This window comes from Ctenocephalides felis, unplaced genomic scaffold (assembly GCF_003426905.1).
Source record: "Ctenocephalides felis isolate EL2017-DRISC unplaced genomic scaffold, ASM342690v1 CF-g0.4_SCAFFOLD_01886, whole genome shotgun sequence".
Lineage (NCBI taxonomy): Eukaryota > Metazoa > Arthropoda > Insecta > Siphonaptera > Pulicidae > Ctenocephalides > Ctenocephalides felis.
In genome coordinates, this window is record NW_020538040.1 from 69,121,831 (window position 1) to 69,149,255 (window position 27,425).

General features: G+C 28.2%; 5 protein-coding genes across 5 annotated transcripts; 3 read left to right on the plus strand and 2 right to left on the minus strand.

Moving 5' to 3' along the window:
• Nucleotides 1-3,745: 3,745 nt before the first annotated feature.
• LOC113377473 (nuclear receptor coactivator 5-like) lies at nucleotides 3,746-7,365 on the minus strand. The gene is made up of 6 exons (XM_026617806.1): nucleotides 6,734-7,365; nucleotides 6,425-6,526; nucleotides 6,257-6,365; nucleotides 5,678-5,877; nucleotides 4,518-4,719; nucleotides 3,746-4,076 (listed from the first exon to the last, which is right to left on the minus strand). Exons 1-6 carry the CDS (start codon nucleotides 7,206-7,208, stop codon nucleotides 3,761-3,763), a joined length of 1,404 nt encoding a protein of 467 aa, XP_026473591.1. The 5' UTR covers nucleotides 7,209-7,365; the 3' UTR covers nucleotides 3,746-3,760.
• Nucleotides 7,366-11,075: 3,710 nt separating this feature from the next.
• On the plus strand, nucleotides 11,076-12,515 carry LOC113375271 (ejaculatory bulb-specific protein 3-like). The gene is made up of 2 exons (XM_026615213.1): nucleotides 11,076-11,274; nucleotides 12,278-12,515. The coding sequence occupies exons 1-2, from the start codon at nucleotides 11,076-11,078 to the stop codon at nucleotides 12,481-12,483; spliced, it is 405 nt and encodes a 134-aa protein (XP_026470998.1). The 3' UTR covers nucleotides 12,484-12,515.
• A 1,260-nt stretch (nucleotides 12,516-13,775) lies between these two features.
• LOC113377465 (sentrin-specific protease 6-like) lies at nucleotides 13,776-22,063 on the minus strand. Its single transcript, XM_026617793.1, has 10 exons — nucleotides 21,959-22,063; nucleotides 21,786-21,886; nucleotides 21,522-21,726; nucleotides 21,266-21,455; nucleotides 18,093-18,326; nucleotides 16,905-17,119; nucleotides 16,681-16,840; nucleotides 15,433-15,658; nucleotides 14,917-15,085; nucleotides 13,776-14,151 (listed from the first exon to the last, which is right to left on the minus strand). The coding sequence occupies exons 1-10, from the start codon at nucleotides 21,996-21,998 to the stop codon at nucleotides 13,877-13,879; spliced, it is 1,815 nt and encodes a 604-aa protein (XP_026473578.1). The 5' UTR covers nucleotides 21,999-22,063; the 3' UTR covers nucleotides 13,776-13,876.
• Nucleotides 22,064-23,190: 1,127 nt separating this feature from the next.
• Nucleotides 23,191-24,507, plus strand: LOC113377034 (nuclear migration protein nudC). Its single transcript, XM_026617197.1, has 2 exons — nucleotides 23,191-23,301; nucleotides 23,439-24,507. The coding sequence occupies exon 2, from the start codon at nucleotides 23,447-23,449 to the stop codon at nucleotides 24,407-24,409; it is 963 nt and encodes a 320-aa protein (XP_026472982.1). The 5' UTR covers nucleotides 23,191-23,301; nucleotides 23,439-23,446; the 3' UTR covers nucleotides 24,410-24,507.
• Nucleotides 24,508-25,402: 895 nt separating this feature from the next.
• On the plus strand, nucleotides 25,403-27,012 carry LOC113377463 (SH3 domain-containing protein Dlish). The gene is made up of 3 exons (XM_026617791.1): nucleotides 25,403-25,491; nucleotides 25,554-26,380; nucleotides 26,820-27,012. The coding sequence occupies exons 1-3, from the start codon at nucleotides 25,443-25,445 to the stop codon at nucleotides 26,982-26,984; spliced, it is 1,041 nt and encodes a 346-aa protein (XP_026473576.1). The 5' UTR covers nucleotides 25,403-25,442; the 3' UTR covers nucleotides 26,985-27,012.
• Nucleotides 27,013-27,425: the final 413 nt, after the last annotated feature.

Here is a 27,425-nt window from a genome sequence, read left to right on the forward strand (position 1 = left end):
AGCGGTGGTTTTTATCAAAATTTGAATTATTCGGTTGCGCTTTTAGAAAATACTTCGAGTTGTATTGAGCACGTGTTCGATTTTCAATCATGTGTAATAAAAAAAATGGTACAGAATTTAATAATCTGCAATAGTTTCTCACATTATAAGCCCTACAGCAACTCGACAAGCTTATAAATCAATTATAAATCAATAAATTTCTTTATTATTACGATTAAGTCGATTACACAAGTCGGGCTATAACTTGTATTATATTTTAATTATTTGAAACATTTGATTCTCTGTTATTTTGCAAATAAAGGCTGTTAGCTATATATATATATATATATATATATATATATACTAGCAAACCCGACGAACTGCGTTTCGCCACCAGATGGTTTCGTGAAAAAGATGAAAAAATTTTTTGTTTGTTTTATATTTGAAAAGGAAAATTTTGATTTTATTACACAACAGTAATGCATTTATTTCGATTACAAAAATGAAGTGTTTTTTAGTTGAACTTCTCTAAGTAAATGAAAGTGAATCCGCAAATTATCCGTTTCATTGAAGTGCTCTTTGGTAAACCATGTTTTGTTTTTTGGTCTAACGTTAATACAAACAAAGCGGATGGTTTTCCAACTCGTGAACAGGCAACGTATAACTGCCCATGTGAAAAACAATGATTTTCTAAATTAATCTATTTGGAATTTATCCCGCAAACACTAATAAGCGATTGGCCTTGCAACTTGTTATTGCGAGCGCAAGGCGAACTAAATGGGTTCGTTCCATCCGAGCCAATCTGACAGTCCGAAACTGTTTCAAACTAGACCAAACTCTTACTGATTTTTTTATGGCAGTTGGCAATGGTTTGGTTTGGATACATCCAACGCGTTCGAACTCGGAGCTCACTCGATAATAATAATAATTATTATTTTATTACATATATATATATATATATATATATATATATATGTATATATTAGACATATTCTAATAAAATATAACTTAATTATCAATGAATTTGCTTTTTAATATTTCCTAGTTATATATCGTTATGTCGCTTTTAATCTAATATTCTACAATATTTGGACTCCTGTAAATTCATTAAATTTTTAATGTTCTATTTGAGATTAAATAACATTATATTTTAATCGTATTAAATTGCGGAGTTTTTGTTTGTGCCGGGTACAAACTCATCGGACTTGATGGAACGCATTACTGACAATCCGCAACAGTTTGAAATCCGAAATTTTGGATGGAACAGAAAAAAGCGTTCTGCGCATGCGCGGACAGTTCCGGACTGTCAGATTGGCTCGGATGGAACGAACTCAATGCAATCGTTTGAAGTCAAACGGAAGACCAGTCGGAATTTGGTATGTCACCAAATCGCCAGCAATTTTTAATTGAACAGTGAAATTCAGTGCGTGTACATCATTATTCTTTGCGGCAAGAATTGCTCGTTGACTTAACCAAGCATAATTCTGATAATTCTCACTAATGTCATAACTCGAATTTTTAATTACGGTGCGTGAAGTTCCAGCAATTTGCATATAGGCGCGATGCCATGCACCACTAATTTTCTTAGCTATAAACCATAGATAAAAGAAGAGTATAAACCTTGCTATAAACCTTGCGGAGCCCGAGACCAAAAATTGTCGAAATCGGCTCGTGCGTTCTGGAGTTAAATCGTCAGGAAGGAAAACCCGACTTATTTTTATATATATGTAGATATATGTAGATGTAGATATATATATATATATATATATATATATATATATATATATAGTTTAATAACAAATTAAACATTGGTAATATGCAGAGATTTAAAATATAGTCAGTAAAAAATATTCTTCTTTAAATAAAAAATTGAAATCTTTGAATTTTATTCAAAATATTTAAAAACTTACATTTATTTAAAAATAAAAGTACTCTTAAAAAAATTATTAACAATCCAGAAAAAAATTAATAACATATGTTATGCATAAATTAAAATTAAAAGACTAGATGTTTTTCTAAGATTGTGTCAATGTTTTGAAAATTATTTTTATTTACTTATCTTAATTGACTAACTGACAATTTACATTAGCATTCATGCAATATTTACATCAGAGCATAATAACTTACATTATGATATCAAAGTGTTTCCGCTGGCCATCTGGATGTATAATCCTAAATTTCAAGCGAGATTTGATGATTATTATATAATAATCTTTAATATTATATTATATAAGATCTTTACCCACATCAATATTTTTTGCTAAATACAAAATAATCAATATATATTTATATATTGTGTTGTGTTTATATGTCGACTATTTACTTTTTAATTGGTATGTACTCGCAAATTAGTTAATATGATTAACCAACTCATTAGCAGGTAGTAGCTAACTTTTCATCCACATAAGTGCAATTCAATCAAACAAAATGAAGAACATGAAACTGAAATAAGTTAAATTACTCAATAAATATTTTAATATAAGTTTGTCTTCTCCAGAAAATTCGATTTGCTATAAGTTTGTGTTTTCTCGACGTATCTAGTCATTCTTAATCTTAAGCGATAAAAATGAAGAAAAAATGCATGTGTATAAGCCAAAATTTGACTATGTCAATCAAAATAGCTCGCTCAGGTAACCACACACGACGATTATTTTTATTAGTTGGTAAATCTGTAAATATATTAATGTAATTAGGTTGTCAAATATCTCCCTTCCGCTTTTTTGCTCTTGGTTTATAATACAAAAAGGCGGAAGGGAGATATTTGACAACCTTTAAGTATAATTTTTATTGATATATCAACCAAAACATTCAAAGCTACGTAAATTGAATTTTTCTTTTGGCATCTTTATTGTAAAATGTAATTTACTGATACTTGGCCTTTGCACAGGTTTAAAAAGAACTATCATAATTATAATCATAATATCATCATATCATCATAAATATTATCAAATTGAAATAAAATTTTAGCGATAGAATTTAGTTCAATGTTCTTTATATCTAAATAAAAGGGTTATGATTCTTAAGCATTTTGTTTAAACAGTAAACTAATACACTTTTTATTTTTGATGATCTAATATCAATCATGTAAGTTCAAATATAAACAAATAAATGCATAACCTTTATTACACTAACAAAAGTTTGTTATAACTAGAAAAGAAAATGAAAACTCAGTGTTACTAACTTGCTCCTGATCTTTTTTAAAAGGGCTGTTTAAAATCATACTGTTGTTTTGAACATGATTAATTCATAATAATTTTCTTGGTACTTGAGTACACTAAAGTTAAGATATAACAAAATTTCATTATTAGTACAAAAAAATTAAAATATTCATGATTAAAATAAGAGATAGCATATAATAATGGTCATAAAAGTAATTTTGTTATGAAAAATAGAAAAATTAGCTTAAATGAATAATATATATGAATATTCAACATTTTCAATCAAAAACTTGAATTATATGTCAATCAATTAATACTTCAATTAAATTAAATCATGTAAAACATATTAACCAAGTGAACCATTATTAAACGAAACTGGAATAAATAAAAAAAAAATTATACTTAAAGTTGCATCTATTCAGAAAACATTGTATAATATATACAAAATACTTCAATTTAAAACTAATGCTATAGCAAAATCATATACTATTATTATTGCTACTATTATTATCTAGTAATTTCAAAAACATTTACATAAATAAAATCTAATAATATGTTCTTGTATCAGATAAATAAAATTACATTTCATAACAGTAAAAAAATTTTTTTTTTTCAAGAAGTCATTAACAAAATCTATTAACCCCAATATTTTGGAGTAAGTTGCCTTGCATAAGACTATCAAGAGCCTTTTGTACAGTGGGGTCATATAATAAAGGTGTATTAGGTGGTTTTGAATGAGGTGCTTGTGGAGAAGACCATTGTGGTGTACCAGAAACATCTGGAATATTTGGTTTAGAAATTGTATCTGGCTTATTTAATATACTTAAAATTCTTTGTTGCAGTTCTTGCTGAGTTTTAGTTTGTGTCGTTTCCAAAGGCATATCGTTGCAGTCACCCAACTCAATTTTTACTTGTTCTTCTCTGCGATCCTGAAGGTATCTATTGGCAAGAGTATAATTGCATAAAAAATTATAGCTCATAAATTTGAAATACTTGAAACACTAAATGATCAGAATTAAGCTAAGCAATGGTTTTACTAATTAACCATATATGTGCTAGTAATTAAACAACAAAGGAAGAGTGCAAATTTGACAAAATTTTAATTTCAGATTGTTACTTTGATTTATTCTTTCAAACACTGAATTCATTAGCAGTATAAAGACTCTGAGTTCAATCAATATCATGATTGGAAAATAATCCAAATAATCCAAACTAATTTTATGATTTCATAAACACTAATTTAATAAACATGTTTATAAATGTTATGACAAATTTTAGAATTTTATTTATAATTTTATCGAAATAAAAATAAGTAAATTGGAATTAGTAAATGGTAACTCATATATTAATAACAATGGTAATTCATATATTAATAATTACCTTATTAGCTTATCATATTGAAGAACTGTCAGCATTCTATTGTTATTAAGTATGCTTATCAATGTATGTATACTATCAGGATGTCTGTCTTTAGCAAATGGAACATTACAGAGGTTTTGAATTCGTGGTGCACCTCTGCGCATAGATTCAAAATCATTTTTTAGTAATGTAACGGCATCAGACAGTAAAATGTTTCGATGTTCTGTAAATAAACCAATTTATAAGTTGAAAATGCACATTTTTAATAGTAATAAAATTATGCTCATGCTAAAATTAATGTAGGGCAAGTACGGATAAAATATGATATGTAGACTTAATGATAAAGCTGGTTTTTAAATATTGGCTATGTTTAATAATGTTTCTGTGACAACGTGACGATACACTTAATCACATTCCTGTTAGATGTTGAGTGTAATTGTTGCAATAATCAGCGCAAACCTGATAGGTGCCTTCAAAAGTTTATTTTAGGGTTGGTTTTCACATATTTTTTGAGGACCTATTTATTATTATTTGTAGTTAATTGTATCAAATTAAAAAAACTTATGCCAGTACCAGTAATTTTATGGCAATTATTTGGTGTTTGATGGAGTTTTCATTCTTTATTTATTTGTTTACATTCTTTATTTTACTTTCGAACAAAATGACAGTGCAATTTTGCAACAACTACATGGTAGTTCATTTGAGGCCAGGAAAAAAAAGAGTCGTAACCTGTAGTAAAAAGTGATTGGCTTTTAACTTTTACTCTAGCTACTTCTAACAGACCAAAAAATCTACCAGTAAAAAAAGAGATTTGCATTTATTGCACAACCCTCTTTTCCTGTTCTGAGCCCTGCAAAGGTTGGTCATAATGTGTATAACTTGTTTACTTTGGGCCGTACTATACGAACAAAATGATATTTGTAATTAGTTGCATTATTTCATAATAAATACTTTATTATAGCTCATACTTAATTATGAGACCATGTTGCTGATAGTCAATGAACATAAGATGAGTAAAAATGATTGAGACTGATTATAATATCATTAAATAAATAAATATCGTTAAAAAACAAAACACCATGTCATTTTGTCTGTTCTTCTCCTAATAATAGTATCAAAGTATAAAATAATTTGGTATAATCATGTGCAACTTTATTAACAAATATATAATAAGGACTCACCTTGTTGTGATCCATGTAGAATATTTAAAGTTAAACTATGGTTTTCTTGATTTTGAGGCAAGACTAGAATTGCATACATGCAACCTCGACTGCAAATGTTTGCCAAAACACGACGTATTGGCACATCTTCATTAGGATACAATAAATCCACAGTTAATCCTATAGCAAGCAATTTATCTTCTATAAATTCTGCATATTTACTAAAATTTAGAAATAAATTTCTATGAAACCAGATTTTGAGAAATATTTCTATACAATATATTATAGCATTGAACAATTTTGACATTTATAACATGCTACACACAAAGCAAATAATATCCACATATTTCATTAAATTAAACACATAATAGTTAAAATAACATCACCGAATAAGTCTCGAATCTGATAAATATATGAAATTATCATTAGAAGGTAATGATTCACTAGAACACACCATGTCACAAGTCATGGTCAATAAAAAATACATGTCTAGTAATTTTAGTAATTTTAGCACCATTTTTAGAAAAAGTAATAATTCACACACAGCATGTTGTATAAGAATGAGTAACATTACAATAATCCATAACAATGTCAACATACGTGAGTGCTTTTGATAGTACTATAATTTCACAATCGTTTCGGTCTCCATCCTCTCTGTGCTCAGGATGTTTGATTGGAGTGTTTGTGGAATTCATTGAAGCATAAACATCTGTAAAAAAATTCATTATATAAATAAGTTATTAAATATAACATTATTTAAGCACCTACTTCGAGGTTCCATTGGCGATCTATCTCGAACTGGATTGCCTCTTCCTAGCATTGAACCTTGGGGATTTGGCATCATACCCCTATTTGCAAGAGGTCTAGCATCTAAAAATTATAAATTAAATCATCAGATTGATTTCTATGGATAAATATTAAAACATTAAGATTGAATTACATTATTCTCTAAATAAAATAATAATATATTTATAATGTGTATTTTGTAATCAAATTTTCAAACTTAAGTTCAAATTTATGCTAACATTGCTTGCAGCTGCTCATAAGTGCAAAGAGACTGAGAATGATTGAAATTACCTCCACCACGACGCCCACGGCCTCTGGAGTCCCCAAAACCACCTCCGCCTGCAAATTGCGGAGTGTCAACAAGACGACCAGGCCCGGGACCAGGACCTGGTCTTGCACCCTCATGTGCTGAGTGACTTGGAAACGGTCCCGAATCACGATTCGTGAGAGAACCTGCGTTAGCAGGGCCTGCAGAGTTACCACCTGCTCCTCCTACATTGCTTTGCGCTCGTCTCACAATCATGTTTCGGCCATGAAACATATTTTGATGTTCCATTTTGATGGCTTCATTGACAGATTGTTCCTTTTCGAATTGGATAAAGCCAAATCCCTTGTGTAGCAAAACGCCGAGAATTTTTCCATATTTTGCGAAATGTGTTTCTATTTCTTGAGAATTCACATGCTCGTTTATATTTCCAATATAAATCCTACAATTCGCAGTATGAGGGTCTTTCATAAAAGCTTTTGAATTGTCTTGCCGAAACATTTTTAATATATTATATTGTAATTCTCACAATTCTACATCACAATTAAACGAACAAATAAAACAAATACTTAAGACCCCTTAAAATAATTTAACTTATCTAGAACAAATATTCTAATAATAACGAATGTTTTATCGAAATATTAATTTAATTTCATATCAATAAACAATTGCCATCACAAACATATATACAGAATAAAACATGGATGCTTGACTGACTGAGTCAAACTCAAACATGTCGTCAAATCGATAGTCTTAAACCCACCGCGTTATCGATATATCAGGAAAACATCAATTGTTGTTTAATGTTAGGCTCGAGCAGGGATTATTCACATTATCAACGGAATAAATATGAAATAACTGAATTGAGACATTCACGCATATAATAAAAGAATTTTTATGTTTTTTAGAGAATCAACGCACACTAAAAAGTCTAGTCAAAATAGTCCAGATATCAAAGAATTATAAATTGATTTTATATTTATTATGAAGAATTACTTTAATTAATTATAATACACAAAAATAATTTTAATTACATTAATTGCTCATATCAAATATATTTACTCATAAATTAAATAATTATCGATGCAAGTGTAACAAAAAATTGCCGATGAAAATTTAAACGATAAAAACGATGTAGTGTGCTATTGCCTAAGTTTTTTGTTTTTTGGTTTTGGTTTTAGGCTTATACTCTTCTTTTATCTATGGTTTTAGGCCTAAAGAATATTAGAATATGATGTATTCATATTTTTGAGTAACAGTTACGTATGGAAGAAATCTGATATATATATAAGTATACTTACTCCCCTTACTTCTCTGTCTGAAATTTTAGACAATATAATAAGATAAATGTTATGCAGCACAAATTATTAAGAATATGATCGTTATTGTAAGGATAAGAATCTGTTATGTATGAAAATAATTTAGGTCGCACAGTTTCATGTTATCCTGTCAGACAAATGGAATGCAATTATAATTATAATAAAATTAATTAATAATTGAATCAGAATCATTTATTTGAATCATTAATATATATATATATATATATATATAATCACTTTATTGCAGTTTAAACAATTTGTGAATCAATAAATTCACTTTCACACAAATCTATAAAGCATTAAAATAAAATAAAATTATTGTTTGTATACGTAACAGTTCAGTAAAAAAAAAATTATAAATTATATAAGAATTATTTCTAACTTATTGTGATTAACAAATAGTATGCATTCTAACCTTTATTAATACAAGAAAACGTATTTTTTTAATAGATGTCCGCAACCACATTTTTATATCTTTCAATTGAAAATCTCAAATTGTAAATATACGGACAAATATTGATTAAAATGTGCTCGACAGACAGCTATCAATTTTTTATTTTCATATAATTAAAATACTTTGTGGTGAACAAAACATTCAAGAAACACCTTAATATAGTAATAATTAAACTTATTCTAGTAGTTAATTTGGGTTAATGTTGTTATCTTCTCTCGGTCCGAACATCGCTAATCCAAAATTGATGGGCGCCAAAATGATTTTGTTCGCGGCTCTGATGATAGCCCGAACAGCGACTCGTGCTTTGTTAAGAATTCCCGATGCATAAGCTCGTAATACCAGTCCAAGTACGAAGTATAATAAGACCAGTAAATAGACGATGGTGTCCGACAAAATAGATCCTCCTAGAACGTCATATATCCGCCGCACGCAACGTCCGCCATATAGCACTTGAGATATACAAATCTCGTCTGCAAGGGGTATCATGTCCAGGAGATCGGGTAATACGTCGAAGCTGAAGTGAACTATGGAGCCCCATATTAAGCTCTCCGTCACTTCGACGATCAATTTAACAAGAACAAACTCATACATTAGGAGGGGAACGAACCCGAGAATCCTGAAAGCTTCCGGATAAAGTTTTGCGTCAAAAACGACGACCAGCGTAGTTGTCCAAAACAATAAATTGGCTAGCCAAGGACCTTGATCCTTGGTCGGGTGATTCCTATTAATTAGTAACCACAACCCGTGGTAGTGAACTAAGCTTACAAGAAAAACAGTATTATAATACATGTTTATTACGCGAATTAATTTAAGTTTGGTTGATATTCACTTAATTCGTATTCTGAACCGACATGCACATCCGAACACAAACAGAGAACTTATCTGACGACCGCGCCTGCGCAAACTGATTCAAACGACTGAAGTTCGTTCTAATCAGTCGGATTGAAGAAATTGGCGGTAATCATAGATAAAAGTATCAGTATTGGCGGCAATATTACTTTCCTAGACAATATGTATTATTAGAATATGACGATATATATGATTATTCTGTCAATTCCAACATTACAACTTACTTAATTAGTACCATTAACAGAAATGAAAACCCACAATTATGAAAAAAATAAATGTTGGCAAATGTAAAATATAAAAATGCAATAAAGCATGCATATTATTTAAGAAAATGTCCTTTGACAATATATTATACTAAATTACAATTACATACCTTATCTAATTACATTTTTTATTTATTTAATTATTTTAAAGTTTTCTTTCAATAATCAATCATGTAATTAAATCAAATATGATATTTAATTTTACAATAATTTAATAGGATTTACTCCTGATAAAAAATCATGGAATAATGCTTAATTAAAATATTTATAGGAATATACATTGTATGTATCATAATTTCACCAGTCTTTCACATTTTTTAATTTAAATAAACAAATTAAAAAAATCAACTTTTGCTCAATTGTGTTTTAAATAATTTATGATATACCATATAAATGGTGGACCGAAAAGATTGCTATTTGCTTATGTCATCTTGTTATAGATTACCTTGAGTTTCACGCACAAGTAATCTATAGTAATGAGACTTATCATCATATCCTTAATCTTTTCGCAATTATATTCTATTTGAAAGTTAGCATTGAACGTACTTTGAATTTGCTAAAAATAAAAATTAAATTGCTAAAACCAAACATTATTGTGAAGTTCATTTTGTTTATATTTTTAGATAGAGTTCTTAATTAAGAATGTGCATATTCATAAAATAGATATGTTTGATCAAAAATAATATCACTTATTCAATAGTAAAAGATTGGATAATTAGCATGTTCATATTATATAATTGAAAATTTATATATATTGTGAATGTTTGGAGAAATATATAGTTTGCTCGTAACGTACGCATTAATATGCGTAAGCTTATTTAATGAGACTTGAAGTGAAATGTATTAATATGGCACAAAATTCGGTTCTGTACTGTCTATTAAATAATATTGAAGATATACACGCAATGGCGATTTAACAAAAAATTGTTACAGCAATTTTTGTCTTTTATTAAATTATATATAAAATACATTTTTATTAACCAACATATTTAGTTTTTCGGTGCTATTAGAACATAGTGTACTAACTGTAAAAAAAAGGTTCGAGATTTTTACAAACATGTATCGAGCACGCTTTCACAGTGTATTTGAAGTTAAATATTTTGCCAATTATTATTTATTATTTTAACATCGCGAATTATTTATCAATTTTGTCGGTTATGTAACCATTGTAAAACAATCTCTTAAGTGTATGTATGTTCGACGCAATTTTCTCAGAAAATACTATTACACAGTTTTTTACTGTCTTTATAGGCACATTTTGTAATAGAATAAAATCTACTGTATCATTTGCGTGAATCAATCTAGCTAAAACTGAAAAAATACTAAAATATTTTCAAAAAAATACTTTGAATCCATCCCAAAACTTTTACCAGCACTCAGTTCGATGAACATTTTAGGACTTTTGTTCCGAACAGTGCCACAACAAAAAATGCCGCAATAATTCTTAACCGTTGCTTTTCTCTTATTTAATTTTAGGTCAAAAATGCTGCTGAAAGTTTTCACAATCATTATTCTATGCGAGCTTGCTGCTTGTGATATTGATCAAAAATCAAAAAAATATACCTCAAAATATGATAACATAAATTTAGATGAAGTTCTACATAACAAACGTTTGCTGGATGCTTATGTTAAATGTTTAATTAGTAAAGGACCATGCACAAATGATGCTGCAGAGTTGAAACGTAAGTTAAAACTATCTTTTGAGCTCCTTTGTAAAGAATTTTTATCATCTTTTCGAATGAAATGTTTATGTTTTTGCCAGAATATTTGATTGACCAATTTTATGTTTTCTCGACGTTTCAATTCATTGTGAATCGCTTGACGCCAAAATTGGAAAAGATACAGTGTAGTATACAGGGTGTCTCAAGCCTTGACGTCAAGCCGAAACGAGGTGATAGATTTGCCTGAAAAAAATTAGAATTTTTTTTTTCATGTTTAGAAATTACGATCTATTAAGTGGAACCTAGAGTTTTGTCGGAATTATGATCATTTTTCGGTTGTGGTTAATTTTTATTAATTTTGTTCATTTAAACTTTGGAACCGTAACCGTGAATAACATTTCTAGAGCCACAAATAAAATATTAACACAATTGCCGCTGGTTTTCAAGAATAAAGACTTTCTGTTGAATTATGAATTATGAAAATGTTTAAAATCGGTCGATTTTGAGAGAGCCATCTTTAATAAAATGTACTATTAGTGTGCTGGCAAAATTCATCAAAAGTTGGCGCATTTAATCAGGATTGTAAAATGGTATAATACTTGAAAACTTTATTATTGAAAAAATTCAGTAAAAAATGAATACCTAAAAAATGACATTATTTTTGTTAGTACATTTTACTCACAATTAGTTCAAATGCTTGCCGTACGCGCAACCTTCAACATGCGAGCGAGAAATGTTTGAAATATTTTTTTAATTTTAATTTTAATTCTGAAAATTATTTAGAATAGATATTTTAGAAAGTTTTATTGTTTAAATGTCAAAATAATATTTTTGTATAACTGCAAAGAAATCAATATGTTGACTAACAATAAGATTTTAAGGAAGGATACAAAATCGTTAGCATTGCCGAAAAATACAAAATATTTCGTATCTTTACTATTGATTTCTATTTTCTGCTATTTACAATTGTTCATCTTGTTTTGAAATAAAACTTTAATTATTATAATAATAATACTTATTATAGGTACATTACCAGATGCTCTAGAAAATGATTGTGCGAGATGTACTGAAAAACAAAAGTCTGGATCTCAATACGTGACGCACTATTTGATCGATAATGAACCAGATATATGGCCCCTTTTAGAAGCTATTTATGATCCTTCTGGAAATTATAGAAAGGAATATCTCGCTAGCAAAAAATATAATGAAACCATTATGGATGAAAAATAGGAACACTTGAATTATAGCAAGAACTAGAAATTATGCACCTAAAATTAAAATAAAAAACAATAATAAATGTAAATAAAAATATTGTAGTCATTTTTAATAATAATCTCCATTATCTATAAGTACTTGTATATAAGTACATAGTTCATATATAAAATTGTAGTTTATTTTAAAATTTCGTTTTGATATGGAATCAATATTTTTTAATGAATTGAGATACACCAGTATAGTTTCAGAAAATCTCTTTTATTAATTATGTTATACATGGAAGAAGTTAACCGGGTAAATAAACGCTTATATTAAAAACTTATCAAACACGCCACTTTGTATTATTACAGTTTCACAGTTTATATATAAAATTGTGGTTTATTTTAATATTTCGTTTTGATATGGAATCAATATTTTTTATAAATTGAGATACACCAGTATAGTTTCAGAAAATCTCTTATTAATTATGTTATACATGAAAGTTAACCGGATAAATGTATGCTTAGTTTTGTGTCAACTAAAAATGAAATAAATATTACACAAATAAAAGTAAAAATTCAATTTTTTGCTGTAAAGTGATATTAACATTATAAAATATTATAGGCTTATAAAAAGTAGTTTAAATAAAAAAAATCATTAAAGTTTTGAGTTAGTACTCTTTAGTGTGCACTGTATACATATTCCGTGCTGTGTTTTGTACTTATCACTGTTGGTGATATAAAATATATTTCTTATGCTGTACGAGTGCCAAAGAAATGTACTACTGTCAATGACAGGTACTGTTTCTCCAGTTCGTGCATTTTTGAACCTGCCCTATATACAGAAAAAATGAACCTCTTCCGGAAGTTTTCACTTTAAAATGAGCAATATTTTTAACATGTTAAGAAAGAATCTAGGCCTAAATGTTTTATTTTATCAATAAAAAGATTTATTTTCATAAACATTTATATAAACTCTAATTCTCATTTACTTGATATTTCATTTTTATCTTTAAACCAATGCATCTAGTTATTTTGAGTACAATGTAAGTGAGTAGGACACTTTTGTTGCATCTAAAGTTTTTGCTAATATAAAAGAAAATCCCATGTTAGAATAATAATTATATTCTTTGAAGGATACATTTTCTTAAAGAAATAAATAAAAAAATATACTGTAGAAAATATGTTCATTAATAAATACTTATTTTTAGCTAATTTTAAGAAGTAATCAAATTCACAGTAGTATCACTTTTGTTCAGTCTGTATTAAAAATTATACAGTAAAATAATAAAAAAAAATAATAAAAAAAACATTAAAAACAAACATATACATATATATGCCAGTGAATTAATATTACCTTAAAATTAACAATGATTATACTTATGTGAATGCCAACTTTTTGTATGTACTTATCTTATCAATATGTCAAATTATGCTCTACCATTGTAAACTGTTTCATCCTCAATATTTTCTTTATATCGCCTCCGAATGCGACTTTCACATTCAGATTCACTGTCTGTGGCTCTGCGTTTCATATTTTTATGGTGTGTTTCATACATATCTTCTTCAAAATTCTGTTCATTTTCATCATCATATTCAGATTCATTATAATCATCATCTGCGAATTCGTCATCTAATTCTATATCAGCAAAGTGATCCTTGAATTCATCTGCAGTTTCTAATGTCTCTTGTTCGACTAATTTGCCTATAATATTTTTTATTGCATTAAAAATTCAAGCATAAAAAGTAAAATATTGGTTCTTACAGCAAAATATATTTGTACAGTATCTAGCTTTTAAAAATGGCTAATTAATAGTGTTCATGTTTCTCAAATGCTCTTAATGTTAAAATATAAACATCGTGCATTATTAAAAAATCAAAAATGCAAGTCTCTAACAGCTAGTAAGTAATTTATACTGATGCATTTGCAGTTGCAAACTGCAAAAACGTGAAATAGTATTCACATAATTATAATTAAAAAGTGGAATTATATTTTAAGACATAAAAGTTGTTTCAATTTTGGCATACCTCAATTTTAATAAATTGATATATCGTCGTAATAAGATCATAAGTGCTCCTAAAAATATGATTATTAATAATATATTTTATATCTATTATTAGAAATTGCCATAAATTAAAAAAAAAGTCTATTAATGAATATTAGAAGATTTACAGTATTTCAAATTAGAAATATACCGGAAAATAATTTCAATTTTTATCGATTTCTTGTATAAATTAATCATATAGAAAAATCAATTACAGAAATGTTTTGATTATTGGATGCTAGTGAAAATTTCATAAAATATTGGAAATAGTAGAAAAACTTTTAGATGATTTCAATCACTGGAGGTGTCGGTTTATCAAAGTGTAGGATTTGCGAAATAATCTGAATATGCATATACATACATGCATAGATATATACATACAGTGTATGTTATTACACATGAAAAAAATATTTATTTTTTCTCACCATTTAATGTAGGAAATATAATATCAGGCAATGGTAGATTGTCTGCATTGTAAGTAGCTACAAGTTTCTTGATAAGCTTAGAAATATCCTCCCGCTTTCTAGTCACAACAATTGTTTCAAACCAGTTTTCTAATCCTCTGATTGGAATAGAAAAATCAGTGATAGGTACCTGGTGAAAATTAATACAAGTCAATGAAAAAATACACACTAACAAAATATTTAAAGATTCTCCAATATGGTGTTCTTTATTAAGAAAGACATTTATATTTATTGAAAAATATATTATATTCATAATTATTAAATAATCTAGAAAATAATAGTATAGGTGTGTCTATAAACTATTATATTTTAAAAAGTAGTAATTGATCGAAAGAAGTTATACAAGCCATAAATGCCTGAATATGTGATAAGAAATAGTCAAACAATTCCACCAAATTTCATTATTTGTTATGAAAAATTCAGTTCTAAATGATAACTATACTCTACCAAAAATAACATTTTTAAATAATGTAATACCTTAAAAAAGTGCTCTACATATTGAAGTACAAATAAACCACAGTCTGTTAAATTATCTTGTTGCGGAACTTTCACACAATGCCCTTTAATAGAGTATTTATCAAAGTCAGTTGTTCCAAATTTTGACTGATGCTCACAGGATAAATAATCTCTTATTACAGAAATAGTACGTTGTCTTGATATTATTGCACCACCAGATAATGAATCAAATATCAATATGCATGGCCTGAAATAATAAATTTCTATATTACTATATTACATAACAATTTGAATATTCATACAAGATCATTATGTTTACATGGAGTCACATGATAAAAAATGGTGTATTGATTGTCTCACGTTAATATAAAAAAAGTTTTTATTTGTAACTATTAAAATCAAATATTTTATATGTTTGATTGATTTCTATCACCATAATTTAAACAAACTCTGCAATAATTGATATAAGGATTATTCAAGACTTGCATATATGTCGACAAAGGACTACTATCGTGCAGTGTTTACACTTTTCAGCGAGGTGCCGTGTTCAGTGTTTTCACTCCGGCAGAATGAACTGCCGTATAGGAAGGGTTAAACAGATAACTATATACTCTATGTCACAATAAGACTCATTATTCCAAGGTCCAATAATTTACATAATTAAATTAATTTTCATAGGATTATAAACGATGTTCATTTAAACCATGAACTCTAATTACCATGTTAAGTTTCCAAAAAAAAATAATTTTCAAAGTGTTCTTTAAACATTTTGAGTTTAATGTTGTGTTGTGTAAATAAATTCAAATTATTAAATTTCCAGAACAAAAATCAATGTTCAGAATTTGAAATTTTCAATTAAATTTCGAACAATATTTTATAAATGAAAATAGTATGATTTTGGACTGACAATCAACTAGTTTTGAAAATCATTGTAAGATGATATAAAAGCATAGATTTGAATATTGAATAGGTGATCAATTCTGATTTTCAGAATCATTAAAAAGAAAGTTTTGAACCAATAATTAAAAAGATTTGTTTTTGTAAATATTTCATACAAGCTAACTTATTTTGTATATTGGCACAGAATTATAACTTAGATAAGAAGTCAATACAAGCTTTTATATACTACATATAAATGACGCACCCAACAGCCTTACTGAACAAAATTCAAAGTTTTAACTTTTTATATATATATATATATATATCAGCATAAGAAGAAAAAGTTAAAACTTAATTTGCTTATGTCGCATGCCAAAACCCAAAACTTACTGTTTAATAGATCCTGATTTATTTGTGCCTAAATCTAAGTAGTTTTGGTTAGATTCACTATTATTACTGTCATTTTCATTGTCATATAAATTGCGAAAACCACCTGTTGGAAATGCATATTCAACATCACTTGTAAATCCCGAAGACCTCAAATGATCACCTATAAATTCAGATAATTTTTGAGCAAAAGAAAAATAACAATAATGTAAAAATTATGTATTTACCTTCTCTTTTATTTATATTGTTAGTATTTTTTTCACTCGTCAATTGTCTGTGTGTTAGCCCAGGAAAGCATACTATTGCTAGATACCAATGCTGATTCTCATTAATGGGAATAATAATAAAGTCTTTTTCAAATATATTTACATTTTTAGTCCAATTTTTGACTCGGTTATAATGTTGTTGAGCACAAAAATAATCCATGTCAGAATTATCATATCTGCCATAATTTATAATATAAATATTATAATTTTACTTAATAAAAAAGCATTTTATTTATTTTAGACAATAGCAATATAGTTTACATATTAATTGTAGTTTAAATTAGTACACCTACTACCCGTTTTACCCAGACGATATGTTCCAAAAAAAAGTTACTCAAAAAATTCACTTTTACATGAAAAAACAGTGCTAAACAAAAATTGCTATAAAAAAGCCCTTTTTGAAAGATTTTAATATGATGAATAACAATTACATTCGAAACGAAAAATAAATATTTATATATTTAATATTAAACACATTTAATAAATTATAAGAATATTAATTTATTTCAACAATAAAATAAATAAAATATCTTTATATTGCATTATCTTTTTAAATATAAATTCAAATTGGTTTGTAAAGATATAAACTTCCTTTTAGTCTCTAGTTTTTCATTTTCATCATTTGCCATTGTCGAATTATAATTTTCTTTATAAATTATAGATTTTGTAAAATATGATTCTGTGTTTTGCTCACCTTAAATAAATTTACACTATCAATTATATATGAACAACAACAGTTTAAAAACAATGATGCTCTTTGTTTTAGTATTTCAAACAAACCAGCTATACATAAAATTTAGTTTTGATCATGAAACTGGGAGTGCTCGTTTCATCTACACATTTCCATCAGAGACATAGATTACTAAGAATTCATAACTGACATTATGTAGTGTTGTATTTTGACGGTAAAATAATAAAAACGTTATTGTAAATATAAGCAAATTATAATTTACCGTTTATAATTTTGTGTAAATGCATAATTAATAAATTTTGTTAAAAGAGGTTATTTGCAAAAACCATGTGAGAACCGTGTAAAATGGGGATAGGTGTATGCAAAATGTACATATTTATTTTCGATAAAACAATATGTTCAAATCAAATATATATATATATATATATATATATATATATATATATTTATATATGTACCTGCTCATATTATCAACTTTTGAAGATAATCTCGTGTAAAAGAATGTACTGAAAACATGAATCTTATTCCTCATTTCTTCTGAAAGTATTTCATTGCAAAGATATTTTAGATAAAAATCTATTATAACGTCATTCAAGTACTTGTCTTGCTCCAGACTTCCATAATCTTCAGTATTAATAGGAATCCCACCTTTTCCAGGAGGATAAATTAAAATTTGGCGTATCTCACTATTCCTGTAATAAAAAAACTTTAAATTTTCACTCCTAGTAAAACTGAATAATGACAGCAGTACTGCTAATTACTTTTGTTCTCTCTTTAATTTCTTAAGAAAAATATATCAAAATTCAATGCAGCCTTTTTTTTAAAAAAAAAAAAACTAATAATTATCTTTTTATCACTCAGAAGTGTTCCTCATATTCACTAATACATTTTATTAACTTCCCGTAGGGCAAGTTATAGTAATCGCAAAAAAATCTAAAATGAAAATTTTTATATATCTTTACGTTTCAAACCTTCTGAACATTTTGGCATATATTAGAAAAAATGAATGTATGTGTGTGTGTATGTATGTATGTGTGTGTGTGTGTATGTATGTGTGCGGAACTGCGGATACAAATTTCGTCGAATATTTTGAGAACACGTGTGAAGCATTTTGAATAATTCAAAAAAAAACATTCGATTCGTATTGATAAGGAGACGTGCTGATTAGTTTTTGGCGAAGGCAGGTCTAGCCGTTCCGAAGATACGGGGCAAAAAGTGCCAAAAACGGTAACTCATTTTTAGGAGAACGGAGCGTCCGATTTTAATAATTGAAAAAACATTTTACTTGTATTGACGAAGTGAACAACTGGTGAAATTTTGGGGAAGGCAGGTTTAGCGGTTATAGACTCTCAATAAAAATAAGTTGAAAAATTGCAATTTAGCAGTCAAAAATGTTTATTGGACATATGTACATCAAATTTTCAGATATTTTATAGAGATTTTAACTATGTGTACCAATTTTGCGTAAACTTTTTTTGGGTTCCGTATCAAGATTTTTAATTTTAAGTTTCACGTATATGGTTCAAATAAATGTCCTCAACATTTTCAACAGTATGGAATAACTGATTTGAATAATTTAAAAAAAAACATTTGATTTGTATTGATAAGGAAACGTGCTGATTAGTTTTTGGCGGAGGCAGGTCAAGCCGTTTCGAAGATACGGGGCAAAAAGAACCAAAAATCTTAATTCAGTTTTTAGAGAACGAAGCGTCCGATTTGAATAATTCAAGAAACATTCTATTTGTATTGATTAAACAAAGAACTTAAAATTTTTGAAAAGGCAGGTCTAACGGTTATGGGCTCTCAATATTTTTTTTTTTAATTGTAATTTGGCGGTAAAAATATTCACTAGACATATGCACATCAAATTATCAGATATTTTATAGAGATTTTAATAATGTGTACACATTTTGTGTCAATTTTTTTGGGTTCCGTACCAAGATTTTTAATTTTGAAGTTTATGTATATGGTTGAGGATATGGTCAAACAAATGACCTCGACATTTTCGACTCGACAGTATGGAATAATCGATTGGTATTATTGAACAAACATTCAGTACTCGATCGCGAGGCGTTTTTGCAAAAAGCACATTCTGCCGTTTTCCGCAGGTATGGAGCGCGAGAAGAACAGATCATCCGATTAGATTAATTCAAAAAACCTTTTGCTTTAAAACTAGTTTAACAAAATATTTCGTCGTTTTGAAAATTTTCAAAAAAAAAAAAAAATTAAATTCTCAGAAAACTCATTTTTGAAATTTTTCATCATTTTGAAAAAAATATCTAAATTTCAAAGAATTTGAAAAACTTCTAAATTTAAATAAAAACGATTTCTTATAAAAATTTGAGAATATTTCGAGATTTTCAAAAAAAAATCGGACATTTTCAAAGATTTCCAAATTCTCAAAAATTTAAAAAATCAATTTTTTTTTAAATTTCAAAAATATAAAAAAATCAAATTTAACATTAATTACACATAAGTTGTTCGTAAAATACGCTCGTCGCACATATAAATTTACAGTATGTATTTATAATAATCTATTTGAAATTATTTAAAACAATTATTGATTATTTTCATTCCTCTAATTTTTAATCACGGTACAGGAAGTTTCAGCAATTTGCCTTAAGGCACGATGCCATGCGCCCCACTAGTTTTTATTATCATTTAATAAAAATACTTATCTATTTCTAATATCAAATGATAATCATATAAATTTTCTAAAAACTATATAACTTTTATATACAAAGATTTATTTAATCATTTAACTACTTGATTTTTACACCCAGCACAAAATAAAGTTCTTTTTGTCAAACTAGCATAATTATACAGTGTATGCGATACTCTATGCGGTAACTTCAGGCAAGTTGCATATAATACAATACACAAAAAAAATCCCACTTAATAAACAAAAACTGAATTTTAGCAAGAGTTTTATAATTTCAAAAATTTCTAAAAATCAATCGTACCTAATAATTGATTAAAAAAAATAAAATGATTGACTTCTGTTCAAAATTAAATGCCAATTACAATCAAGATTTGGTAAATAGTTTTGTAAATTTAAAAAACTGAATGAGATACATATCATGAACTGTTTACAGAAATATTTACAGATTTTGGTTTTGTCCAAAAGGTTTTTGGTTAATTAAGAAAATAAACAAATGACATAACCATTTAGAAACATCTCCATCAATTTATTCACCAGGCTAAAAATTTACTTCACTTATTAAAAAGGAGTGTCATACATTACCTCGTGCTATTATAATAGGCAAAAACTTATTGATTATTACGACAGAAGATATGCAAACTTTCTATATATATAGAAAGCACACGGTTATAGCACACTATAACCGAAGTAGACTATTCAAAAATGTTTAAAGTTAAAGTTTACCACGCAACTTTTTTACACAAATTTAAGATGTAAATAATAATTCACATCACATAAATACTAGTGCAGGCATTTAAAGCTTTACACATTTCTTCATTGAAATAATGGTGTAAAAGTAACAACAAGCTAGTTTAAAAAAAAAAAAACAATACAATTCTGATTTACATTGTGCAAATTTTTGAAGATTTGGAAATAAGCAGTAGAAATAACCAAAACATATAATTTTTTTTTTTGGTTTTTTCAACTTACAATTCTGATTCACGTTGGCTAATTTTTGTCAAAATTTCATCTGCTTCTCGAGCTGACAATTCATCTAAAATAGTTTGTGGTTTTCCGTAATATTTAGAAATTTTCTCTTTAAATTTCTCTGTAAATCCTGAAGGTAGAAGTGCTATTCTTTTATATATTTCTTCACTAGCACAACTATCAAAATAAATACCTAGAAATACACTTTTAAAAGATTTGCTACAATATAGTAATAAATAATTATTTCAATAAATCTTACCAGATCCTGGGTTTGTCATACAAAGCTTTTTCCGAACATATCGAGCACACGATGGTAAAGTATATATAAAAATAACTGGTGAAATATCACCAAAATGTATTAATATTTTAACTATTTCCCTATGCTCAATGTGCAAAACTTCCTTTGCTAATGAATCATTAATTACTGGAGCTTCTATACAAATCCCTTTTGGAGTGAATGTTACCTAAAACAAAATTGATTTCTAATTAACATTTTACTTATCGAGAAATACAATCAACTTACTTTTTCTGTAGGAGTAAATTTATGTGAACCAATTCTAATAGTTCGACACTCTAAAGACGTAGACTCGTCAGAAGAAACATCAATAGTTACACGTTTGGAAGCTGAAATTTGTTTTTGAAAAAAAAAGTAATATAGTGAAAAAATATTATAACTCTTCTGTCGTATTGAATTACCATCTTCATTTAAATCTTCATAATATTGTGAATTATTCATCGTTATGCGATAACCAGATTTATTTACTCTAAACAGTTTACAAATGCACAATAAATAAGTCAGAAATGGCTATGGAAAATGTAAATATATAGGTTATATTTCAAGCAAAACGCATAGTATTGCCAGAGTGGAAAAATATAAACAAAAACCGACAACTTACGAAACAAAAAGAGCACAGTTGTCATAAACAGTTATCAGATAAATAGACAGTTATGACAGATGACAGTTATGCCCAAAGATAAATCACATAAAGTAGTTTGGACCCATTTGGACGCATTGGACGGTTTGAACTCTTCTTTTATCTATGGTTTGGACTTAGTCATATGTTTACTTATCTTTGGACATAGTTTTTTTTTATTTTTTATTATTTTAATAGTTTTTACAACTGTCCTGAAACGAACAACAAGTAAAATATTTGACATGAAACTGAAGGCGTTGGCAAAATACAAATCATCTGACCATTGCCAGTGATTTGTCGGAGGTCTTATCTATTATTGATTAATGCAGAAGAAATTTTCTTTTTAATCGGGTCCTGGTAGAGTTGTTCTGAAGTTTTCTGGCGAGCAAGTTCGAGTAATCAGCTAGGCGATTTCTATATTTGTGGGAGTAAGCGATTATTTCATCCTTAACTGTGCTAGTGCCTATGTCCTTTTGTATTAACCAATTTGGAACATACTTTGGTGCTTTCAAAATTTCTTTTAATAACTTGTTTTGAAATCTTTATAGCTGTATGCCGTATGTCCAATTAGGTTTAATTATGGCTTTATAGAGGTAAATTTTATTATGGTGTAGAGTCAATAATATCTTATTCTGGTTTCTTCAAGCTGCTTCCTCTTTTTCTTAATGTGTTCTTTCCAGGTTAGTCTCTTATCCAGGTGTAAATCTAGATATTTGACTGTATCCGTTTGATCTATAATTTCGTCATTAAGTCTTACTGCAGGACAAGTTCCTTTGCAAAGAGTGAAAGTGATGTCTTTTGACTTGCTGCTGTTAACTTTATCTATGAACATTATCTATGGACTTAGTAGTAGTTCAGTTCATAGTTTATGTTTATTTATCTGTGACTACGACTAAATCATACGACTCTTCTTTTATCTATGCGACTCGTGTACGATGACGAAAACGATATGTCAAAAACAGTCAAATTTATTATCGATATGAATTAAATCGATTAAATATAATCGAACGTATGTTTTTTAAAGAAAACTTCACACGGTTGTTATCATAGAAATTGCTGGAATATATGTTGTTATTTGTTTCTCGTTAGCAAAAGTAAATTAAACGTGATTGCATATTGTTAAAGGTAATTGATTAAGATAGTAATAGGCATTATATATTATAATATTAAATAATGTTTAAATAAATGTATTTTACAAGTCGTCTTTTTTAATGTAATTTTTCAACTTCTTTATTTGTTAACCTGTATCGGCTTTTTTACAGTATCAGTAATGAGTTCGGATCCAGAAAGATTTGATGGTATGCTCCTGGCAATAGCAGAGCAACATGAAGGAGGAGTTCAAGAATTACTAAAAACCATTGCTAGTTTCTTGTGTCGTAAAACAGATTTCTTTGTCGGCGCTGAATCCGGCGTTTGGGAGAAGCTGGTCATGGATATTTTTAAGGCTGAAGAAAAGAAAGCTCGAGCAGTGCATGATAAAAAGAAAGCAGAAAAGGAAAAATCTGAAATAAGGCGTGCAGCACATGAAAAACAGCAAGTTGTGGAACAAAACTCGTCGGCTCAAATTACAGAACTTACAGAGGAAGAAGCCGATAGTCTACAGAAGGAGCTGAGTAATAAAAAGTCTCAAAAAGAACCAGTTAAAGTATCAAAACCTATTGAACAAAGTGAGGTTGATGAGGAAACAGAGAAAAGCGAAGTAGGGAAATTGAAGCCCAATCTAGGAAATGGCTGTGACTTAGAAAATTACAGTTGGACTCAAACTTTATCTGATATTGAATTGCGTGTTCCATTAGATGTATCTTTCTATGTTAAACCAAGGGATGTTGTTGTCACTTTCAGTAAACATAAACTGACAGTTGGAATTCGAAATAAGGATCCGATTATTAATGGCACTCTTGATGCAGAGATCAAAGTTGAAGAATCTTCATGGGTTATACAAGATGGAAAAATCTTATTGATATCTTTAGAGAAGATCAATAAAATGAATTGGTGGAAAAGATTAGTTGATACAGATCCTGAAATAAGCACTAGAAAAATAAATCCGGAGCCCTCAAAGTTATCTGATTTGGATGGCGAGACAAGAAGTTTAGTAGAGAAAATGATGTATGATCAAAGACAAAAGGAATTAGGTTTGCCTACAAGTGAAGACCAGAAAAAACAAGAGATGATGAGGAAGTTTATGGAGCAACATCCTGAAATGGATTTTTCTAAATGCAAATTTTCTACGTAGGACTAATGTTTGCTTACGTACACGTTTTAAACAAACTTGCTGTATTATATGCATACTTTGTTGCATACATTCATGCTTATTTATATATTATAACACACACAAAGATTATATATATATATATATATATATATATATATATATATACAAAGCTTGAATTAATGTTATGTTTTTCACATTATTTGTTATGACATTGACCTCAGATTTGTATTGAAAATATATTCATATTGATTCAATTCAAATTGTTATTCTTATTAATTGGCCTTTGTTGATTTAAAGTCATTCTTTGCTTATTTATTATATTAAATATTTATATGCTGTATTTAACCCGTTTATGTATAACATATAATAAGTTATCCACAGTGATTATCTTCAATTTGTCTGATTACAATTACTTTTTTTAAATTCGAAAGCTTTATCCTTTAGTAGTAATGTAGGACATAAACTATTTACTAGATTTGTTTTTGTTGACCCACTTGATTCTTTTAAAATCATATATATATATATATATATATATATATATATATATATATATATATATATATATATATTACACACAAATACCTTTGTATTTTTTAATTGTTATTTATGAGTAGCATAAGTTAACATAATAATTAATACCGACCTACCGTATATTATTTATTAGCCTAACTGCAAATTACACAATTCTACTCGGTGCTTACTGCCAGTTGTTATAATTGAAAAAAAACCTATATTTTTTATGCATCTCGAATACAATAAATAATTGGGACAGATAATAAATAATAAATTTTCCCACAAGAAATCCAACATGAATCTGAATCCAACTGCCTTCTTAGGGGAATGCGATGAGCGGTGACCATAGGCGGTGACAGTAATAGATAAGAATAAGAGGCAGTGTTTATCTATGGTGTTGCTCATGCATTATTAACGGGAGAGAAACGGTTGACAAGAAGCGGCTCGTCGATTAAACGACAATCACACTCGTTCGTATTCACATTTTAATCCAATATTTTTGTTTTGACGTGTATAGTTTGCAAATAAATGATAAAACAGAATGGCATTCTTGTGTCCTGTAAGGATTCGAAGAGGAAAGAAAAAGAAATGTAATTGTTTATTACATTATTTAATTTTTATAAATTTATTATAACATGTTTTTAAATTTTAGCTTTAAATAATGACGTCGAGAAGGAGTTGAATAGGCCTTCAAATGGATTAAGTCCAGGTATTGGACGGATAACTGGATCTTCTAGTGTAGAAACTTTAGTGCGAGTAGGAATCGAGAAGGAACATGGTTTAAGTCCCGATTCTAAAATGGTTGTTCTTCACAATTTTACACCTTGTGTAGATGATGAGTTAGAAGTACAAAGGGGACAAATTGTTAATGTTTTATACCGAGAGAATGACTGGGTTTATGTTATTGGTCATGATTCTCAACAGGAAGGCTTTATACCACATTCATATTGTGCCCCATATAGCAATCAAATTGCTGATTTAGCTGTCAAGAAAAAGTTACCAAGAGATTCTTCGGTTGATCCTTTGGCCTCTGATTTTTCAATGGAAGGATTAAATGACACATCTGAAGAAATGGGCGACAATATAGTGGGTTTGCAAAGTTCATATTCACGGGCTAGTTTAGCTTCAGAACCAGACTTTGTTCCATTCAGTAAGGATCCTTCTGGCCGTTTTATAGTTTTGTACACATTTATTGCTCGAGATGAAAATGATGTGTCTGTGGAAAGAGGTGAATTTGTTACTGTATTAAACAGAGAAGATCCGGATTGGTTTTGGATTGTGAGAAGTGATGGACAGGAGGGTTTCATACCATCTGGATTTGTTTATCCGGCTGATATTATTCAAGGACATATAAATGTTGTTGACAATCAACAAATATCTTGCAATACTGATAATGCCATTGTGCAACAAATAACTAATCTCAATAGTGATGACTTGAGATATCATGGAACAGAACTTGTCATGCTTTACGATTACAAGGTATGCATATGAAATATTTATTATGAAATATAACAAAAGCTATGGAATATTGCATAGATAACACATTTTTATTGATCTTTTATATGGCCCATTTTTATACAATTTATTTTATTTTCTCATTGCAATGTTATAATAATAAATATATCTAGTTTAAACAATAAATTAAAGCCGAATTTTGTTGAGCAATTTAAATGCACAACAAAATGTTACATGAAAAATATGTGTAGTCATTAAAAAATAACCTTATATATTTCTTCAAGATATCAAATATTTTTGATATCTGTAATCTTACATGACACCGTTATTGTTGAAAATTGAATAAAAATTGAATTTCATATTTTTTTTATCTATGAAAACATGTAAAAAATTGCATTTGCAGATTAACTTATTTTATACATTTCTTCACCTATTTAAATTCATTCACTTTAATTTTTTTTAGGCTCAAGCTCCTGATGACTTATCTGTTAGACGTGGAGATTGGATATATGCTGATCTTAATAATCAAACTGTCGATGGTTGGCTTTGGGCATTTGCCCCAAAAACAAGAAAATATGGCTTTATTCCTAAAGCATATGCACGACATCCTGCTATGACAAGTTTATAACTACAAGACTGCTTTTTATGTGTATATATATATATATATATATATATATATATATATATGTCCCAGAGCTTGATGTCAAGCTGAAGCAGGATGATAGTATGACTGCCCTGAAAAAAATTCTTGCATTGTTGGAATTTATGAGCTTAAGCAATCTAGAGCTTTGATGAAATTATGACCATTTTTCAGTTATTGTGTTCAACTTTCATTAATTTTGTTTAAACTTTGGAACCGTAATCATGAATAACACTTCTAGGGCCATAGTAAAAAACAATACCACAATTGTTTCAAGTTTTCAAGAATCAAGACTTTTTGTTGAACCATGAATTTGCATTTTTTTCAAATCGGTCGACCTTGAGATTATTTTTTCAAAACATTACCCTGTTTTGGCTTGAGGTCAAGTTATGAGATACTCAGTGTGTATGTATGTATGTGTGTATATAT

Excerpts from the sequence above, each read along its gene's own strand:
- LOC113375271 (XM_026615213.1), top strand. The coding sequence starts at position 11,076 with ATGCTGCTGAAAGTTTTCACAATCATTATTCTATGCGAGCTTGCTGCT. Across the intron at positions 11,275-12,277 it reads TGATGCTGCAGAGTTGAAAC|GTACATTACCAGATGCTCTA; the intron begins GTAAGTTAAAAC and ends TACTTATTATAG.
- LOC113377463 (XM_026617791.1), top strand. The coding sequence starts at position 25,443 with ATGGCATTCTTGTGTCCTGTAAGGATTCGAAGAGGAAAGAAAAAGAAA. Across the intron at positions 25,492-25,553 it reads AAGAGGAAAGAAAAAGAAAT|CTTTAAATAATGACGTCGAG; the intron begins GTAATTGTTTAT and ends TTTAAATTTTAG. Across the intron at positions 26,381-26,819 it reads TCATGCTTTACGATTACAAG|GCTCAAGCTCCTGATGACTT; the intron begins GTATGCATATGA and ends AATTTTTTTTAG.
- LOC113377465 (XM_026617793.1), bottom strand. The coding sequence starts at position 21,998 with ATGAATAATTCACAATATTATGAAGATTTAAATGAAGATG. Across the intron at positions 21,887-21,958 it reads TGAAGATTTAAATGAAGATG|CTTCCAAACGTGTAACTATT; the intron begins GTAATTCAATAC and ends AACAAATTTCAG. Across the intron at positions 16,841-16,904 it reads CAATATAAATAAAAGAGAAG|GTGATCATTTGAGGTCTTCG; the intron begins GTAAATACATAA and ends CTGAATTTATAG.
- LOC113377034 (XM_026617197.1), top strand. The coding sequence starts at position 23,447 with ATGAGTTCGGATCCAGAAAGATTTGATGGTATGCTCCTGGCAATAGCA.
- LOC113377473 (XM_026617806.1), bottom strand. The coding sequence starts at position 7,208 with ATGTTTCGGCAAGACAATTCAAAAGCTTTTATGAAAGACCCTCATACT. Across the intron at positions 6,366-6,424 it reads ATCGCCAATGGAACCTCGAA|ATGTTTATGCTTCAATGAAT; the intron begins GTAGGTGCTTAA and ends ATTTTTTTACAG. Across the intron at positions 5,878-6,256 it reads GTACTATCAAAAGCACTCAC|TAAATATGCAGAATTTATAG; the intron begins GTATGTTGACAT and ends TCTAAATTTTAG.